Below are 21,086 nucleotides of genomic sequence, written 5' to 3'. Positions count from 1 at the left end.
AGGCACAGTTGACGTTTCGGGCCGAGACCCTTTGTCAGGACTAACTGAAAGAAGAGATAGTAAGAGATTTTAAAGGGGGAGGGGGAGGGGGAGGGGGAGGGGTGAAGCTAAAAGCTGGAAAGTTGATTGGCAAAAGGGATACAAGGCTGGAGAAGGGAGAGGATCATGGGACGGAAGGCCTAGGGAGAAAGAAAGGGGGAGGGGAACCCAGAGAATGGACAACAGGCGAGGAGTAATAGTGAGAGGGACAGAGGGAGGAAAAAAAAGAGGGGCGGGGGGGGGGAAGAGATAGATAAATAAATAAATAAATAATGGATGGGATACGAAGGGGAGGTGGGGCATTAACAGAAGTTAGAGAAGTCAATGTTCATGCCATCAGGTTGGAGGCTACCCAGACGGAATACAAGGTATTGTTCCTCCAACCTGAGTGTGGCTTCATCTTTACAGTAGAAGAGGCCGTGGATAGACATATCAGAAAGGGAATGGGACGTGAAATTAAAATGTGTGGCCACTGGGAGATCCTGCTTTCTCTGGCGGACAGAGCGTAGGTGTTCAGCAAAACGATCTCCCAGCCTGCGTTGGGTCTCGCCAATATATAGAAGGCCACATCGGGAGCACTGGTCACAGTATATCACCCCAGCCGACTCACAGGTGAAGTGTCACCTCACCTGGAAGGACGGTCTGGGGCCCTGAATGGTGGTGAGGGAGGAAGTGTAAGGGCATGTGTAGCACTTGTTCCGCTTACAAGGATAAGTGCCAGGAGGGAGATCAGTGGGAAGGGATGGGGAGGGAGGAACGGACAAGGGGGTCGCGTACGGAGCAATCCCTGCAGAAAGCAGAAATGGTGGGGGGGGAAAGAAAGATGTGCTTGGTGGTGAGATCCCGTTGGAGGTGGTGGAAGTTACGTTGAATTATATGTTGGACCCGGAGGCTGGTGGGGTGGTAGGTGAGGACAAGGGGAACCCTATTCCGAGTGGGGTGGCGGGAGGATGGGGAGGGGCTTCCCTTCCTCCACCATCAACACTGCTCTCAAACACATCTCTCCCATTTCACGCACATCTGCTCTCACCCCATCCTCCCGCCACCCCACTAGGAATAGGGTTCCCCTGGTCCTCACCTACCACCCCACGAGCCTCCGGGTCCAACATATAATTCTCCGTAACTTCCACCACCTCCAACGGGATCCCACCACTAAGCACATCTTTCCCTCTCCCCCTCTCTCCGCTTCCCACAGGGATCACTTCCTACATGACTCCTTTGTCCATTCGTACCCCCCATACCTTCCCACTGATCTCCCTCCCGGGACTTATCCTTGTAAGTGGAACAAATGCTACACATGCCCTTATACTTCCTCCCTCACCACAATTCAGGGCCCCAGACAGTCCTTCCAGGTGAGGCGACACTTCACCTGTGAGTCAGCTGGGATGATATACTGCATCCAGTGCTCCCAATGCGGCCTTCTATGTATTGGCAAGACCTGACGCAAGCTGGGAGACCATTTTGCTGAACATCTACGCTCTGTTCGCCAGAGAAAGTAGGATCTCCCAGAGGCCACACATTTTAATTCCATGTCTATCCACGGCCTCCTCTACTGTCAAGAAGAAGCCACACTCAGGATGGAGGAACAACACCTTGTATTCCCTTCTGGGTAGCCTCCAACCTGATGGCGTGAACACTGACTTCTCTAACTTCTGTTAATGCCCCACTTCCCCTTCGTACCCCATCCCTTATTATTATTTCTTCCCCTTTTTTTCCCCTCTTTTTTTTTTTCCTCTCTCCGTCCCTCTCACTATAACTCCTTGCCTGCTCTCCATCCTCTGGGCTTCCCTCCCCCTTTTTCTCCCTAGGCTTCCCATCCCATGATCCTCTCCCTACTCCAGCCTTGTATCCCTTTTGCCAAGCAACTTTCCAGCTCTTAGCTTCATCCCTTCTCCTCCTGTCTTCTCCTATCATTTTGGATTTTCCCCTCCCCCTTTCAAATCTCTTACTATCTCTTCTTTCAGTTAGTCCTGACGAAGAGTCTTGGCCCGAAACGTCAACTGTACCTCTTCCTATAGGTGCTGCCTGGCCTGCTGCATTCACCAGCATTTTTTGTCCCCTTGTATCCCATGCCTCCTTACTTTCTCAATAAGCCTTGCATGGGGTACCTTATCAAATACCTACTGAAATCCATATACACTACATCTACTGCCCTACCTTCATCATGTTTAGTCACATCCTCAAAAAAAAAAAAAATAAATTCAATCAGGCTCGTAAGGCATGACCTGCCTTTGGCAAAGCCATGCTGACTATTCCTAATCATATTATGCCTCTTCAAATGTTCATAAATCCTGCCTCAGGACCTTTTCCATCAACTTACCACTGAAGTAAGACTCATTGGTTTATAATTTCCTGGGCTATCTCTACTCCCTTTCTTGAATAAGGGAAAAACATCTGCAACCCTCCAATCCTCTGGAATCTCTCCTGTCCCCAATGATGATGCAAAGATCAGCTGTCTCTTCCCTTGTCTCCCGCAATAGCCTGCGGTACATCTCATGCAGTTCCAGGGGTTATCCAAGTTGATGATTTCCAAAAGCTCCAGCACATCCTTTTTCTTAATGACTATACGCTCAAGTTCTTCAGTCCGCTGTAATTCATCCCTACAATCGGCAAGATCCTTTTCCATAGTGAATACGGAACTAAAGTATTCATTAGGTATCTCTGCTATCTCCTCCGGTTCCATACACACTTTTCCACTGTCATACTTGGCTGTCCTATTCCCTCACGTCTTATCCTCTTGCTCTTCACGTACTTGTAGAATGCTGTGGGGTTTTCCTTAATACTGCTCCCAAAGGCCTTCTCATGGCCCCTTCTGGCTCTCCTAATTTCATTCTTAAGCCCCTTCCTGCCAGCCTTATAATCTTCTAGATCTCTATCATTACCTTGTTTTTTTGAACCTTTCGTAAGTTTTCCTTCTTGACTAGACTTACAACAGCCTTTGTACACCACGGTTCCTGTACCCTACCATCCTTTCCCCGGCTAGTGGAACACAGTTATGCAGAACGCCACACAAATATCCCCTGAACATCTGGCACATTTCCACCGTACATTTCCCTGAGAACATCTGTTCCCAATTTATGCTTCCAAGTTCCTGCCCGATAGCTTCATATTTCCCCTTAGTCCAATTAAACACATTCCTAACTTGTCTGTTCCTATCCCTCTCCAAAGCTACAGTAAAGGAGATAGAATTGTGATCACCATCTCCAAAATGTGCTCCCACTGAGAGATCTGACACCTGACCAGGTTCACTTCCCAATACCAGATCAAGTACAGCCCCTCCTCTTGTAGTGGCTTATCTACATATTGTGTCAAGAAACCTTCCCGAACACACCTAACAAACTCCACCCCATCTAAACCTCTTGCTCCAGGGAGATGCCAAACAATATTTAGGAAATTAAAATCTCCCACCATTACAACACTGTTGTTATTATACCTTTCCAGAATCTGTCTCCCTATCTGCTCCTCAATGTCCCTGTTACTACTGGGTGGCTTATAAAAAGCACCCAGTAGAGTTATTGACCCCTTCCTGTTTCTAACTTCCACCCACAGAGACTCTGTACACAACCCCTCCATGACTTCCTCCTTTTCTGCAGCTGTGACACTATCTCTGATCAGCAGTGCCATGCCCCCACTTCTTGACTCCCTCTCTGTCCTTTCTGAAACATCTATAGCCTGGCACTCTAAGTAACCATTCCTGCCCCTGAACCATCCAAGTCTCTGTAATGGCTACAACATCATAGTTCCAAGTTCTGACCCACACTCTGAGCTCATCCGTTTTGTTCACGATGCTTCTTGCATTAAAATAGACACATCTCAAACTATCATTTTAAGCACATCCCTTCTCCATCACCTGCCTATCCTCCCTCTTGCAATGTCTTCAAGCTTTCTCCATTTGTGAGCCAACAGCCCCTTCCTCAGTCTCTTCAGTTCAGTTCCCACCCCCCAGCAATTCTAGTTTAAACTCTCCCCAATAGCCTTAGCAAACCTCCCTGCCAGGATATTGATCCCCCTCAGATTCAAGTGCAACCCATCCCAAAAGAGGTCCCAATGATCCAGAAATCTGAATCCCTCAGCCACTTATTTATCCTCCACCTCACTCTATTCCTATACTCACTGTTGCATGGCACAGGCAGTAATCTCGAGATTATTACCTTTGAGGTCCTCTTCTCAACTTCCTTCCTACTCCCTGTAGTCTGTTTTCAGGACCTCCTCCCTTTTCCTACCTATGTCATTGGTACCAATATGTACCACGGGCTCTGGCTGTTCACCTTCCCACTTCAGGATATCGTGGACATGATCAGAAACATCTCAGGCCCTGGCACCTGGGAGGCAAACTACCATCCACATTTCTTTCCTGCGTCCACAGAATTGCCTGTCTGACGCTTAACTATAGAGTCCCCTATTACTGCTGCCTTCTTCCTTTCCCTACTCTTCTGAGCCACAGGGCCAGACTCTGTGCCAGAGGCGTGGCCATTGTTGCTTCCCCCAGGTAGACCATTCCCCCGCTAACAGTACTCAAGCAGGAGTACTTATTGTTAAGGGGGACAGCCACAGGGGTCTCTCTAGTATCTGACTCCTGCCCTTCCCTCTCCTGACTGTTACCCACTTATCTGTCTCCTGAGGCCCTGGTGTGACTACTTGCCTATAGCTCCTCTCTGTCACCTCCTCGCTTTCCCTGACCAGGGATCATTTGAATTTGGGAGAATATGTCAAGTGGAGTGCCCTCTTTTGTAAATTTTTTAAGATATTTCCATTTCCAAGGGTAAACAGGACAACCCATCAGCAATTGTAATTATGTCCTTCAAGAAAGAACCCATCTCTGCATTTGTTCATAGTTAATTTATTAACAAGGTACATATGTCACCACATTTTCTTGCTGGCATACTCAATAAATGCATAATGGGAGAATCTGAGGCCTCTGTCGGTCAGGGTCGACCACGTTGCGTCCCAACTGTCTAGATAAACAAGCCAGGACAGTTAGATACGGAGAGCAAGCTGTTGCCCATGTAGCAAGCACCCTCTCTCCACACATCTGCTGAACCCAAAGGAACAGCATAGACTGATACAGTTTGGCACCAGCAGTGCTGCAGCAGTCAGTGTTGAACTCAATGTAGGACTGCCTTAGGGACTCCATCTTCAGATGTTCCCTTGGGGTTTACTCCCAAAGCCTTCCCCTTGAGTGGGTATAGGCGAAAGACAGCGGAGGTTTGATATCAGAGCTTTCCTTCTCCTAGATGAACTGCCAAACCACAGCTGATGAGCCCCATCTTCCCAAAGCGACTGGTAACCAGCATTTTCCCCTTCTCCTATCTGTAGAAACGGTTCCGCTGGGCCTAGTAGAATAATCCTAATAAAATGATTGAAAGGCCACATCACTGGGCGTTCAACCAGTGTACAAAAAACAAACTGAAACTACAAAAATAAATAATAATAATAAAAAGAGCAATAAATAGAGAACATGAAATGAAGAGCCCTTGCAAGTGAGTTCACAGGTTGAGAGAACATTTCAATGATGGGGCAAGTGAAGTTGAGTGAAGTTAACTCCTTTGGTTCAAGGGCCTGATGGGTTGAGGGTAATAACTGCTGCAGAACCTGGTGGTGAGAGTCTCGAGGCTCCTTTACCTTGTTCCTGATGGCAGCAGCTAAAAGAGAACAGGCCTGGTTGGTGGGGGTCCCTAATGATGGATGATGCTTTCCTGCAATAACACTCCTTTATGTGTACTCAATGGTGGGGAGGGTTTTACCCATGATGGACTGGGCTGTATCCATTAATTTTTGCAGTAATTTCCATTCAAGGCATTGGTGTTTCCATACCAGGCCGTGATGCAACCAGACAATATATTCTCCACCACACATCCATAGAAGCCTGTCAAAGTTTTGATGTCATGCCAAATCTTTGCAAACACCTAAGGAAGTAGAGGTACTACAGCGTTTTCTTTGTAATTGCACTTGCGTGCTGAGCTCAGGACAGCCTTTCTGAAATAATAATACCAAGGAATTTAAAGTTGTTGACCCTCTCCACCTCTTATCCTCCGATGAAGACCAGCTTATAGACCTTTGGTTTCCTCCTACAGAATCAGCTCGCTCTTTCATCTTGCTGACATTGAGTAAGAAGTTGTGGCATCACTCAGCGAAATTTTCCAACTTCCCTCCTATATGCTGATTCATTACCACCTTTGATTCAGCTTATGGCAGTGGTGTCATCAGAAAACTTGAAAGTGTCATTGAAGCTGCACTTAGCCACACAATCACAAGTGTAAAGCGATTAAAGCAGGGGCCAAGCACCTGTGCTGATAGAGGTTGTGGAGAAAATTTTGTCAATCCAAAATGACTGTGGTCTGTGTGGGGAAAAATCGAGAATCCAATTGTACAAGGAGGTATTAGGCCAAGGTTCTGAAGCTTATTGATTAGTTTTGAGGGGATGATAGTATTGAATATCAAGCTGTAGTCAGTCGATAAAGAGCACCCTGATGTATACATCTTTGCTGTCCAGATGTTCTAGGGTGCTGCTGCTGTTAATAGAACAATCTTTTGTGGACTGAAAATGGACATGAGTGGTTGATTACCAATAACAAGGGTAAACCTTTTCCCATACAAGTACTGGTTGAAACATTTTCATCCCAAAGCTGTACTCAAGGCCCCCGTCAATCTGTGTGTAATTTTTAAGGGAGCGTGATGCAAAGGCAATGGGGTGCTCACTTTGATCACTCATAACATGTGACATGACTTCACCTAAACAATAAGGCAAGGCGTCACAGGAAAGCTTCACTGAGCAATCTGAATCATAAAGTGTGAATAGTGTCTGACATTACTGTTTCCTTTTCCTTTTGGAAAGCCACCCCACACTGCTTTTCCCATTACTGTTTCCTCCTGATCAGTAGTAACGAGTTCAAGCAGTGAAGCACAGTAGCCATGTTTGGCTGGAACCTGTTGTAGCCACTGACAAGACTTAAAAGGGACCACAAACGTGGTGTCTTTTGGCCTTGGGGCATCCACCACTGCTTAAATTTTCTCAACACACTTGTGTAAATCTTGTGTGTCAATGGTGTGACCCCAGCAAGTGATGCCAGGTTTAAAGAATTCACAGTTGTTGTGTCAGGCTTTGAGCCTATAATCTTCCAATTATTTAACAGCATCTTGAGATTTTGGAGATGTTCCTGGTCATCCCTCACTGGTAACACTCCGTGCCTAGGCAGTTCTGCAGCACTTGGTCCATGGCTTTCTGCCAGAGTCCAGGGGCAGATGCTACTCCAAAAATAAGCATATATAGTGATAATACCTTCTGCGAGTGCTTATGAACTCTTTTCACCTGCATCTACAGACAGGCCTCAACTATGTCCACTTTGCTGAAGTGCTTCCCTCTAGAAAGGTTTGCAAAGTTATCTTCCATCCTGGGCTGAGGTTATTGACCAACGTTTATTACAGGGTTGATAGTGACATTGAAACTACCACAGATCCCGAAAGACCCATCCTTCCTGGCTACTGGGACCACTAGCATTGCCCATGGGCTCCACTCAATCTTGGAAAGAATGACTTCAGCCCCCATGTGATCTAGCTCACATGTTTCTAGAATGTTTCTATGAGATCCCCCCCTCATTCTCCTGAACTCCAGGGAATACAGTCTAAGAGCTGCCAGCCATTCCTCATACGGTAACCTTTTCATTCCTGGAATCATTCTCGTGAATCTTCTCTGAACACTCTCCAATGTCAGTATATCCTTTCTAAAATAAGGAGCCCAAAACTGCACACAATACTCCAAGTGTGGTTTCATGAGTGTCTTATAGAGCCTCAACATCACATCCCTGCTCTTATATTCTATACCTCTAGAAATAAATGCCAACATTGCATTCGCCTTCTTCACCACCGACTCAACCTGGTTAACCTTTTGGGGATCCTGCACAAGGACTCCCAAGTTCCTTTACAGCTCTGCATTTTGAATTCTCTCCCCATCTGCTCATTTATTTCTTCCATCAAAGTGCATGACCACACACTTTCCAACATTGTATTTCATTTGCCACTTCTTTGCCCATTCCCCTAAACTATCTAAGTCTCTCTGCAGGCTCTCTGTTTCCTCAACACTACCCGCTCCTCCACTTATCTATTAATCCCATAATCCAAATCATTGACATACATCGTAAGAAGCAGTGGTCCCAACACCGACCCCTGTGGAACTCCACTGGTAATAGGCAGCCAACCAGAATAGGATCCCTTTATTCCCACTCTGTTTTCTGCTGATCAGCCAATGCTCCACCTATGCTAGTAACTCCCCTGTAATTCCTTGGGCTCTTATCTTGCTAAGCAGCCTCATGTGCAGCACCTTGTCAAAGACCTTCTGAAAATCCAAGTACACCACATCTACTACATCTCTTTTGTCTACCCTGCTTGTAATTTCCTCAAAAAATTGCAGTAGGTTAGTCAGGCAGGATTTTCTTTTCAGGAAACCTTGCTGGCTTTGGCCTATCTTGTCATGTGCCTCCAGGTGCTCCATAATCTCATCCCTAACAATCGATTCCAACAACTTCCCAACCACTGATGTCAGGCTAACAGGTCTATAGTTTCCTTTCTGCTGCCTCCCACCCTTTTTAAATAGCAGAGTAACATTTGCAATTTTCTAGTCATCCAGTACAATGCCAGAATCTATCGATTCTTGAAAGATCATTGTTAATGCCTCCACAATATCTCCAGCTACTTTCTTCAGAAACTCAGGGTGCATTCTATCAGGTCCAGGAGATTTATCCACCCTCAGACTATGAAGCTTCCTGAGCAGCTTCTCAGTCATAATTTTCACTGCACGCTTCACTTCCCTGACACTCTTGAATGTCCAGTATACTGCACGTCTTCCACTGTGAAGACTGATGCAAAATACGCATTCAGTTCCTCTGCCAATTCTGCGTCTCTCATTACAATATCTCCACCGTCATTTTATATTGGTCCTATATCCACCCTCAACTCTCTTCTACCCTTTATATACTTAAAAAAGCTTTTAGTATTTTCTTTGATATTCGTCGCCAGCTTCCTTTCATAATTCATCTTTTCCTTCTAACGACCTTCTTCTTTTCCTTCTAACCATCTTCTTCTTTTCCTTCTGCAAGTTTTTAAAAAACTTCCAAGTCCTTTATCTTCCCACCAGCTTTGGCTTCCTTGTATGCCCTCTCTTGCTTTTACTTTGGCTCGGACTTCACTCGTCAGCCACGGTAGTGTCCTTCTTCCATTTGAACACTTCTTCTAATTTGGAATATACCTGTCCTACACTTCCCTCATTTTTGCAAAAACTGCAGCCAATGCTGCTCTACTGTCCTTCCTGCTAGTGTCCCTTTCCAGTCAACTTTATCCAGTTCCCCTCTCATGCCATTGCCATTTCCTTTATTCTACTGAAATACATTGGGATTTAGTTTCTCCTTCTCAAATTTCAAAGTGAACTCGATCATATTGTGATCACTGTTCCCTCAGAGTTCCTTAACCTTAAGCTCTCTTATCACCTCTGGGTCATTGCAAATATCCAATCCAGCACAGTCAATCCCCTAGTGGGCTCAACAACAAGCTGTTCCAAAAAGCCATCCCTTAGACATTCCACTAATTCTCTCTTGTGGTCCAGTTTTGGCCTGGTTTTCCCAATCCACTTTCATGTTAAAATCCTCAACAATGATTATGACATTACCCTTCTGACACACCTTTTCAATCTCCTGCTGTAATTTGTAATCCACATCCCGGCTGCTGTTTGGAGGCCTGTGTACAACTGCCATTAGGGTTCTTTTACCTTTGCCATTGCTTAACCCAACGTATAAAGACTCTACACCTTCCGATCCCATGTCATCCCTTTCTAATGATTTAATATCATTTCTTATACACAGGGCCACACCACTCCCTCTGCCTACTACCCTATCTTTCCGATACACTGTATATCCTTGGACGTTCAGCTCCCAATGGCAGCCATCCTTGAGCCAAGTTTCAGAGATGGCCACAACATCATATTTGCCAATCTGTAGCTGAATTTCAAGATCATCCATTTTATTTCTTATGCTGTATGCATTCAAATATAACACTTTCAGTCCAGTATTTGTTGCTTTTTAACAGCACCACAGCTCTATTTTGCCCTGACATCCACACAGGTATTGAAGTTGGTGATAACCGTGGTGTATTCATTCAGATTTGAAGATGAATCCCTGAATATTGTCCAGTCCTCCTTCTGAAAGCAGTCTTGTAAGGACTCCTCCACCTCCCTTGATAACTTCTTGGCCCTCACCACTGGTGCTGTGGTCTTTACTCTCTGGCTATACACTTGGAGTCATAGTCATACTTTATTGATCCCAGGGGAAATTTGTTTTCGTTACAGATGCACCATAAATAATAAATAGTAATAGAACCATAAATAGTTAAATAGTAATATGTAAATTATGAAATAAGTCCAGGACCAGCCTATTGGCTCAGGGTGTCTGACCCTCCAGGGGAGGAGTTGTAAAGTTTGATGGCCACAGGCAGGAATGACTCCCTATGACGCTCTGTGCTGCATCTTGGTGGAATGAGTCTCTGGCTGAACGTACTCCTGTGCCCACCCAGTACATTATGTAGTGGATGGGAGACATTGACCAAGATGGCATGCAACTTAGGCAGCATCCTCTTTTCAGACACCACCCTCAGAGTGTCCAGTTCTATCCCCACAACATCACTAGCCTTACGAATGAGTTTGTTGATTCTGCTGGTGTCTGCTACCCTCAGCCTGCTGCCCCAGCACACAATAGCAAACATGATAGCACTGGCCACCACAGACTCGTAGAACATCCTCAGCATCGTCTGGCAGATGTTAAAGGACCTCAGTCTCCTCAGGGAATAGAGACGGCTCTGACCCTTCTTGTAGACAGCCTCAGTGTTCTTTGACCAGTCCAGTTTTTTGTCAATTCGTATCCCCAGGTATTTGTAACCCTCCACCATGTCCACACTGACCCCCTGGATGGAAACAGGGGTCACCGGTACCTTAGCTCTCCTCAGGTCTACCACCAGCTCCTTAGTCTTTTTCACATTAAGCTGCAGATAATCCTGCTCACACCACGTGACAAAGTTTCCTACCGTAGCCCTGTACTCAGCCTCATCTCCCTTGCTGATGTATCCAACTATGGCAGAGTCATCCAAAAACTTCTGAAGGTGACAAGACTCTGTTCAGTAGTTGAAATCCGAGGTGTAAATGGTGAAGAGAAAGGGAGACAAGACAGTCCCCTGTGGAGCCCCAGTGCTGCTGATCACTCTGTCGGACACACAGTGTCGCAAGCACACGTACTGTGGTCTGCCAGTCAGGTAATCGAGAATCCATGATACCAGCGAAGCATCCACCTGCATCGCTGTCAGCTTCTCCCCCAGCACAGCAGGGCAGATGGTGTTGAAAGCACTGGGGAAATCAAAAAACATGACCCTCACAGTGCTCGCTGGCTTGTCCAGGTGGGCGTAGACATGGTTCAGCAGGTAGACGATGGCATCCTCAACTCCTAGTCGGGGCTGGTAGGCGAACTGGAGGGGATCTAAGTGTGGCCTGACCATAGGCCGAAGCAGCTCAAGAACAAGTCTCTCCAGGGTCTTCATGATGTGGGGGGTCAATGCCACCGGTCTGTGGTCATAGATGCCGCGCCCCAGCGGCCTCATCGGCACAGGGACGAGGCAGGACGTCTTCCACAGTACAGGAACCCTCCGGAGCCTCAGGCTCAGGTTGAATACATGGCGAAGTACTCCACATAGCTGAGGGGCACAGGCTTTGAGCACCCTGGTACTGACACCATCCGGTCCTGTAGCCTTGCTTGGGTTGAGACGTCTCAGCTGTCTTCTCACCTGTTCAGCTGTGAAGCCCACCATGGTGGTTTCATGTGGGGGAGGGGTATAGTCATGAGAGCAGGGTGGGGGATTGTGAGGAGGGGTAGGAGGGGAGAGTGGAATATGTGTTGGTTGGGGGCCGACAACAGAAGGCTCATGTGTGGGATGCGCAGGGGCCACAATGTCAAATCTGTTAAAGAACAGGTTAAGTTCATTGGCCCTGTCCACATTGCCTTCTGCTCCTCTGTTGCTAGTTTGCCAGAACCCAGTGATGGTCCTCATCCCCCTCCAGACCTCTCTCATGTTGTTCTGCTGGAGTTTCCACTCAAGCTTCCTCCTGTACCTGTCTTTAGCCTCCCTGATCCTGGCTTTCAGGTCCCTCTGTATTGCCCTCAGCTCCTCCCTATTTCCATCTCTAAACATCCTCTTTTTAGCATTCAGGATGTCCTTACAGGTATTAGGACTTTCTAAAGCACAGGCATGGAATGGGATGATAACTGTTCTTGAATGTGCCTAACAGTGGTCCAGTCCTACCAAAGAGTCTTGGCCTGAAATGCTGACTATACTTTTCCCCCCATAGATGCTACTGGCCTGCTGGGTTTCTCCAGCATTTTGCATATTGCCTGGATTTCCAGCATCTGCAAATTTTCTCTTATTAGTGGTCGAGTGTGTCGGCTCCTTTGGTTCCACAGGTGATATGTTGGGGGTAGTTGCTGAGAAACTTCACGCTGGTCTGGTTGTAAACTCCCACAATGATAGAGAAGGCATTCGGATGTGCTATTTCATGACTGCTGATCATGGTGACCGCATGACTGCTCCTCAAGTGCTTGCCTGATGTTGACCTGAGGTAGAAGTACAGAGCTACCAAAATGATGGGGGAAAACTCACTCAACAGATAAAATGGACGACATGACCACCAGATGTTCCTAGCAGTTAAGGGATGCCTCTTTCCAAAAATTCTAGACTATATCACAAGAAAGGACTAGTTCAGATTCATTTCATGAAAATTTTCCTCTATTACTAGAATATATTCATACCATTCTCCAAGACACTTGAGTCTTCAGTAAAGATTCAAATACTAGCAACAACACCTTACTATGAACAATTTGGGTGCTAAGTACTCCATCAGAACATCACCGTATAACAAAACTAGTTCAGTGTGCAATATTTCAGTGCTATCAAATGTGGTGCACTGTGGCACACAAGCAAGGCATTACGCATGCAAACCAACAGGAGGAGAGAGAAATTTGGCCCAAAGTTAGAATCTCATTCCGCCAACAATTAACATCTGGCAGATACACAGTTCATGATTTCCCCTCCATCCCCCCCCCCCATTGGTTTTGTACTGTGAACACAGAAATTTTTAAATCCAAAATTAATCTACTTTCCAAAATAGCAGGGGTAAACACCACAAATTCTAATGTTATAATAGAATAGGATTAACACTCACCAGTTGTCCAATTTGGTCAAGGTTATCCAGAAAATATTTGACAGATTCACCCTGTTGGCAGGATAAAATGAAAAGAAATCAGTTTCCAATTTCATAAAATTAACTGCAGCTTATTAATAACTGGGCTAAAAGTTCCACTGGCAATATTTTTTTTCTGAGATAGTTTGTCCAAACATATGCAGTTTCTTAACTGTGCTTAGAAATCTTTTGCATTAGTGAATTAAAAGTAGCATTGCATCAATGGGTTTTGAAATTAAATGTAAAATAAAACACCATTAATTGTTCAAAGTAAAAGACCATTCTCAGATTTCATTCAATGTCTAATAATTTCAGCCTGCACTTCCCCCCCCCCTCCCCAAATCACCTTTGGCTTTGATTTTACAGTTTAAAAAAAATTAAGAATATTTTAAATAACAATGTTATAGACATTTAACTGCTTCTCTGGTCACACAAGTCTTTAAAATACGGCTATAATGCTTTCTAAAACTGCACATTCTCCATATTTTAAATAATCTTTTCCATCATCCGTTTAACAACCTTTCTCCAAGATAATGCATTTCAGATTTAAATGAATATACAAATTAGGAATGTACAAAAAGTATTTATTCATATAATTAAAAACATGTATACACATCCCATGGCTTCTTACCAAAGATTCATTATCTTTTTATATTCATGACTGTTTAGAAATTTAGACTGTAGGAGACAACTAACCAGCCCATCACATACTGTACATTCCAAATAAAAACGGAGGGGATAATCCCATTCCCCTGCTCTCAGTCAAAAAGACCAATAGTTTATGGTTCTTGAATGGTCAAAACTCTCTCCACACCCATAGTTACGTTAAGGAAAATGGATCACTTCTTTTCAGACTATCTACGCATTTCAGTTTGATACAATCTAACCAAGTCTCCTCAATGGCACGTATCCCAACAGAAAAATCTTCAAGTACATTTATTAGCAAAGAAAATATAAATTATACAACTATGAGATTTGCTTGCTCAAAGCAAGAAACCCAAAAGAATCCAATTTAAAAAAAGGAATAAAAATGAAAGACCAACACTCGAAGCACAGGAGAAAAAAAAATACAAATCATGCAAACAGCATTTCAAACCAAAAAATTAGTCCTCAGATCTGAACCCCAAAGTAGGTCTAAAGCTTCGCTTATAATTTATCATATTAGCAGGCACAGAGCACAGCAGCCGGGGCAGTCATCAAAGCCAGTATCAATTTATAAGTCATCAGCCCTCAAACATCCTGAAGTCTCATCTGCATCCACGCTAGTGCAATTGCATTGTACTTCTGATATGGTAACTGGAATTGTTTTCTATTACTAGTTGTGACCTAGTGTTTCATACAAGTGTATTAGAATTCCCCACTCTTTTACTCTGCTCCTCAATCTTCGAAAGACAACATCTTTCTTAAGCAACCTTAAACCTTGCTGTTGGCTCCTTTACACTTCGAGAGTGAGAAGAGTGTAAACTAATCATTTAGCCAAGAGAATAAGAAACATGAGGAGGAATGGACCAGTCAGTGCCTTCAGGCTGCTCCATCATTTGGCAAGATCCAAGGTAAATTAATATTGGGCTCACGAGTTTTCCCATATGCCCTTGTAGTTAAATAGTCTGTTAATATATATTTAATGCACCTCCACAGTATCTGTAAATACAGAATTCTGAAAATTCATTAGACTAAAAAATTCTCCTCAGCGCTATCTGAAATAGGAAATCCCTTATTCTGAACTTCTTACTACAAAGGACATCTCCACAAGGGGAAATATCCGCTGATCGAGCCTGTCAATTCCAATAGTCCCATCTCTCATTCTTCTAAACTTCAATGAGTGTAGATCAAACCTACTTAATCTTTCTCATAAATTGTGTTGAGGGGTGCAATTATCTTCAATGTTTGCATACCTATCCTTAAATATTAGAATCAGGTTTAACATCGACGTACGTCTTGAAATTTGTTAACTTAGCGGCAGCACTACAATGCAATACATGATAAATATAGAAAAAATATCAAAGTGTATATTTATAATAGTTAAATTAAAAATAGTGCAAAAACAGAGTGGGTAGTGTTCAAGAGTTGAATGAACATTTATAAATATGCAAACCTAGTACTTTAGATATGATCTGACCAACACCCCCTAAATATCACATCAAAACGTTCCTACTTTTATACTTCATCTCTTTCTGAATGCTAAATTCATGCATGTAGCAGGACCCAACAACCTCCATAGTATTACTTCGTGATTTTGAGTTACTTGTTTTTCATTCTCTCCATGGTGTATAACCTTGTATTTTTCCCCTACATCAAACCTGATGACATTATATGTATGAACAAGTCATCCCTCATTTTACAAAACTCAAAAGGAATCAGATTCAAACTATTTAGTCTCATTTGGCAGGACAACCTTCTCATCTCAAGAAATGGCCTGGTAAAATCTCCTTTGTACTGCTTCCAATGTTGCTATATCCTTTTGTTCAGGTAAGAGGACCAAAACTATACACAGTATTCAGCGAAACCTTAATGCCCTGTATAGCTGTAACAAAAACTCCCTACAGCCCCCTTGCAATAAAAGCGAAAACACATTTTACCTTCTTAACCAGTTACTTGTTGGACCTGCTGCAGCTAATGTTTTTTTTGAAAAGATTCAGGCACCAGAACACTTGGATCTCTCTGTAATTCACTCATTCAAGTCTCTGGACCAGAGCCTATGATTCACAGACATAATTGATGCTGACAGTCTCTAAATTCTCCATATTTCAACTCCTAAAAAGCAAAGTAGACCTCACATCGACAACAATCAGAGATATCAGAGGAATGCTGATACAGAAGTCTAATGTTTCAACCTCAATTATGTGATGCATGTGCACATACATAATTGAGACAATTAATTTGGGTGGGCCAAAGAATTCACTAATGACTATTATCAGTGGTGAGTCATGCAGAGACACAATACCCAAACGCCTGCCAAACTTGCATCTATAGTTCAGGCTGAAATCACAAAAAAAATGTTCAAAGTGCTTAAAGTCTGAATCAGTATTCTTCCTAAAATGCTGGCAAAACTGTCTGGCTTTACCATTTAAACACATCACCACTAACAAAATTACAAAGACAAGAAAATCTGCAGATGCTGGAAATGCAAAGTAACACAGACAAAATGCTGGAGGGAGTCAGCAGGCCAATGAGCATCCATGGAAAAGAGTAAAACAGTTTACATTTTGGGCCGAGGCCCTTCATCAGAACTGGGAAAAAAGGATGAGATGTTAGAGCAAGGTAGGGGGAGGGAAGGAAGGAAGGAAGGAAGTTGTACAAGGTAGTGGGTGATAGGTGAAACTGGGAGGGGGAGGGGTGAAGTAAATTGCTGGGAAATTGTTAGGTTGAAGAGATAAAGAGCTGGAGAAGGGGGAATCTGATAGGAAAGGGTAGAAGACCATGGAAGAATGGAAAGGAGAGGAGCACCAGAGGGAGGTGATGGGTAGGTAAGGAGATGAGGTGAGAGAGGGAAACAGTAATGGGAATGGTGGGGGGGGTGGGAAGCAATTACCAGAAGTTTGAGAAATCAATGTTCATGCCATTGGGTTGGAGGCTATCCAGAGGGATGCTCCTTCAACCCGAGTGTGGCCTTGTTGTGACAGTAGAGGCTGTCGTGGACTGACATGTTGGAATGGGAATGGGAAGTAGAACTGAAGTGAGTGGCCGCGGGGAGCTATCACTTTTTCTGGCAGGCGGAGAGTAGGTGATTGGTGAAACGGTCTCCCAATCTACATCGGGTCCCACCGATATACAGGAAGGCCACACCAGGAGCAACAGATACAGTAGTTGACCACAACAGACTCACAGGTGAAGTGTCACCTCAACTGGAAGGGCTGTTTGGGACCCTGAATGGTATTGAGGGAGGTGGTGTCGGGGCAAGTATGGCACTTGTTCCACTTGCAAAGTTAAGTACCAGGAGGGAGATCAGTGGGGAGGGAGTTGCATAGGGACCAATTCCGACTGTGGAAAGTTGGTGGGGGAGAGGCGCTTGGTGGTGTGATCCAGTTAGAGGTGGCAGAAGTAATGGAGAACTATGTTCTGGATGCAGAGGCTACTGGGGTGGTAGGTGAGGACAAGAGGAACCCTGGTGAGTTGCCAGGAGGGTGAGGGCAGACATGTGCAAAATGAAAGATGTGGGTGAGGGCAGTGTTGATGGTGGAGGAAGGAAAGCCTCTTTCTTTGAAGGAGGATGAAAACTTATTAGTTCTGGAACAAAATTACAAAGTGGTTTCAGAAGACCAGGGTTGTTTAAATTCTGAAAAGATTAATACAAGTTCATTATTGGTCTAATAGTGCCATATGCACCAAGATACTGTATAGTGAAAAACTTGTCTGCATGTCATCCAGACAGATTATTCCATACACAAGTTCAATGCGGTAGAAAAAAAATGAAAATGGAATTCAGAATTTAGTGCTGCATTTACAGACAAAATGCAGTGCAGGTAGATTAAAGTACAAGCCCATGATAGTGTACACTGAGATATCAGCAGTTCATCTTTGTCTGTTCAACTTGTCTATAAGAGCAGGGTGGAAACTGTCTGAATTTGTAGGTACATTTTCTCAAGCTTTTGAATCTTCTGCTGGTGGGGAGGGAGGGGGGGGTAGTGGGATAAACGTGACAATGACTAGGGTGGGAAGGATCCACAAACAAGTTGGTTCTGACCCCTTTTATGATATCAGTGACCAGACAGTTTGTTCTGCTGATGTTGAGGGAGAGTCGTTTTTAAATCTTGGCACCATGCCACTAGACCCTCACAAAGAAAACATAATGGAAGTGTCTGTGTGACACCACTATATATCACTGAACATACTACGCACACATTTAAAAAACTTAAGATTGCACCCTTTACAAAATAATCAGTAGTATTTTTGCGTATTGTCTAAATATAATTTACCATATCTTTTGAGGTCTTTGATTAGCTGCAGTAATGCTAGAATAGTTATTTTTGCAAAAGCTCCCCATTACTTGTTTCTCTTAACAGTTGTACATTTTCCACTTGTGGTTGGTACTACAAGTAATCATTTTAATCTCTGTCTACTTAGTTCAGCTGTAGATCCAATTACTTCTGTGTTTCATAAGCAATAATTAACTAATTCAACAATTGTTCAATAAAATGTTATATTTCTTCACATTTATAATCTTAATATTTTACACTTCATCTGCAGCTATGTAAAGAGCACTGCAGTAATTCTTAAAAGGGATACTATCTCTATTTCTGCACGAGTCTACTTACAGGCTTTTCTACTTCAAAAAAATCACTTAACAATGAATTGTAATTACTTGAAGTGTTTTAAGTACTTTACTTGGATAAAGTAGCTTTGCAGAACAAAATTCCTGTTCAGTAAAAACGTGAACATGGGGGTATCTTGCCATTCTTACTGTTATTTTCCTCAAAATAAAAGCATTTAGAACAATAGATCAATGAATCAACAGGCCAGAATCAAGTCAGAATGCTTAGGGTTACACTAGCTACAAAGGGGAAATACATCCAATGAGGCAGGCATTCCTTAAAAACAGATAACACTCGTATTTTACTTAGTACTCAGGGTGCCTTTCCAAGAATGACAGCACTAATGGAATTGGCAATAAAAGAGTTCATTATAATATTGTATAAAGAGCCAACGTTACTGAATAGCGTTGCTGTGCTGGGAATCTGGCACAAACCACTGTGCCCCCATGACTGTAGTGGGAGCCTGGATGCTAGGAATCCAGCAGGACTCCGTCCTCCACAAGTGCTCTTGTGATAGTGCAAAAAGGGCTTGAGCAGCATAGCAGATCAAAGATGGACCAAAAAAAGAACTCTTCTGGCTGTGCAGCCTAACAAAACGGGGGAGATTCAGCCAATCAGGTGGCAGTAAGACACAAAGGGTTGGTACAATCTGACAATGGATGGGGCAGCAGCAAGAAATCACAGTACTGGCCCACACTCAGCATACCAGTCAGGCTGCACCCCAAACATCATCTTAGTGCCGAGTGACCACATCACTACCCCCACAAGCAACCTCCCTTCCCCAGATCCAGGGCAATTCTTTCCAGTGTGCAGTAAAAGAGCAGGTATTTATACCAAGTCCCCAACATAGCAGCTGTAGGGAGGGCAGAAATCCAGTTCGTGGTCCAATACAACAGCACAACAGTTTGCAAACATCATATTTTAGTTACAAATATGAGTATGTGGGACTTGTGTTTACAATGGAGGACTAAGAGCACTTGAATGACTCAGCACCTCCACAGAGTAGCTTTAAGTTGGTTATCAGTGTACTCTTAACATTATAAACACCAATAAAATTATCAGGGAGGCTATTGTGACCTGATGCAATTCTGCAACTCACCAAACAAATTCCAATGGTCAGTAATCATGTGCACGTCGGAGCTGAATCACCAAACCAGCTTGAAGGTACGTAACATTTACAACAAACAAATAAAGGCCATTAACTCTAAAGTAGATATGATGGCATCTCAGAGGCATTTTATAGGCACATGAACAGAAAGGAATGCAGAGATACAGACCACGTGATGGCAGATGGGATTAGTTTAGATTAGCATCATGGTCACGACAGACACATGGGCCTAAGGGGCTGTTCCTGTGCTCACACATAAAAAATGCTGGTGAACGCAGCAGGCCAGGCAGCTTCCTGTGCTCTACTGTTTTATGTTCACCCTCTCCAATCATTTACCTAGTACCTGGTTCTGGAGAGTTGAATGAAACGGATCACACAGATAAAATGCAACAATTAAGTCACCCCAGGCTTACTTGATTGCCACAGGCAAAAATCTTAACCGAATCAAAGCAAGAACATTAGTCACCAAGAGGGTTCTTTTAGTCAACTGCCTTTCCCTTGAATGGGTTGAATGCTCACATCTCACTACAGTGCAAGACTGCTCTGGCCTAGAAAGCAAAATACCAATGCCCAGGAACGGCAAAGACAACATAAATTGTTGGAGACGGAACAGTCCATCACAGTAAAAGCCCTTGCCAATATTGAGCACTGCCACGAGAAAGCATCAAGAAAAATTGTTCCCTTTATGCTACCACCATCAAGCAGCAGGTACAAAGGATTAGGTCCCACACAACCAGGTTCAGGAACAGTTATTACCCTACAACCATCAAGCTCTTGAGCTGGCGTGGATAGCTTCATTCACCACAACTGCATTGATTGCTATGACCTACAGATTGCCTTGCAAAGACTCTTTACAACTCATGTTCTCAATACCATTTTCATTAGCAGTTTTTCTTCTTTTGTACATTAGTTGTTGTCAGCCTTTGTCTGCTTATGTGTATTTTTATAAAGTTCTATTGTATTTTGTAAATCCCTACAAGGAAATGAATCTCAGGGTAGCATATGGTAACTATGTATGCACTTTGATAATAAATTTTGAATTTTGTTCCAGATAAATCACAATCAGGAAAGAAAAACTCTAGCCACTTTCCTACCTACCACTGTTCCTGCCACTGGATCGTTAAAATCTGTGCAAAATCCACATGGTCCCTCTTTTTATTACTAATGGGCAAACATATCAACCAATCCTAAAGCTGGTTTTGTTCGGACAAAATACTCTAGGTAAACAGGCTGACAATGTGTATCAACCAGCACAAGAAAAGCAGCCCAAATTTTTCCTGCCAAAGGGTTTCGGCCTGAAACGCCAACCGTACTTTCATTCCACCCCCGCTCCATACATGCTGCCTGGCCCGCTGAGTTCCTCCAGCATTTTTTGTGTTACTCAGATTTCCAGCATCTGCAGATTTTCTCTTGTTCCTAATGT

The 21,086-nt window shown here is 43.8% G+C and overlaps 1 protein-coding gene across 1 annotated transcript in view; it reads right to left on the bottom strand.

Moving 5' to 3' along the window:
- gna12a (guanine nucleotide binding protein (G protein) alpha 12a) overlaps nucleotides 1-21,086 on the bottom strand; it is a 105,614-nt gene that overhangs the window by 11,262 nt on the left and 73,266 nt on the right. The window contains exon 3 of the mRNA XM_072268716.1: nucleotides 13,286-13,336. Within this exon, the coding sequence (XP_072124817.1) occupies nucleotides 13,286-13,336 (51 nt within the window). The remainder of the gene's footprint in view (nucleotides 1-13,285; nucleotides 13,337-21,086) is intronic.

This window comes from Mobula birostris, chromosome 9, assembly GCF_030028105.1.
Source record: "Mobula birostris isolate sMobBir1 chromosome 9, sMobBir1.hap1, whole genome shotgun sequence".
Lineage (NCBI taxonomy): Eukaryota > Metazoa > Chordata > Chondrichthyes > Myliobatiformes > Myliobatidae > Mobula > Mobula birostris.
Note: the sequence above shows the minus strand (reverse complement) of the source record. Positions and strands in the feature narration are given on the sequence as shown.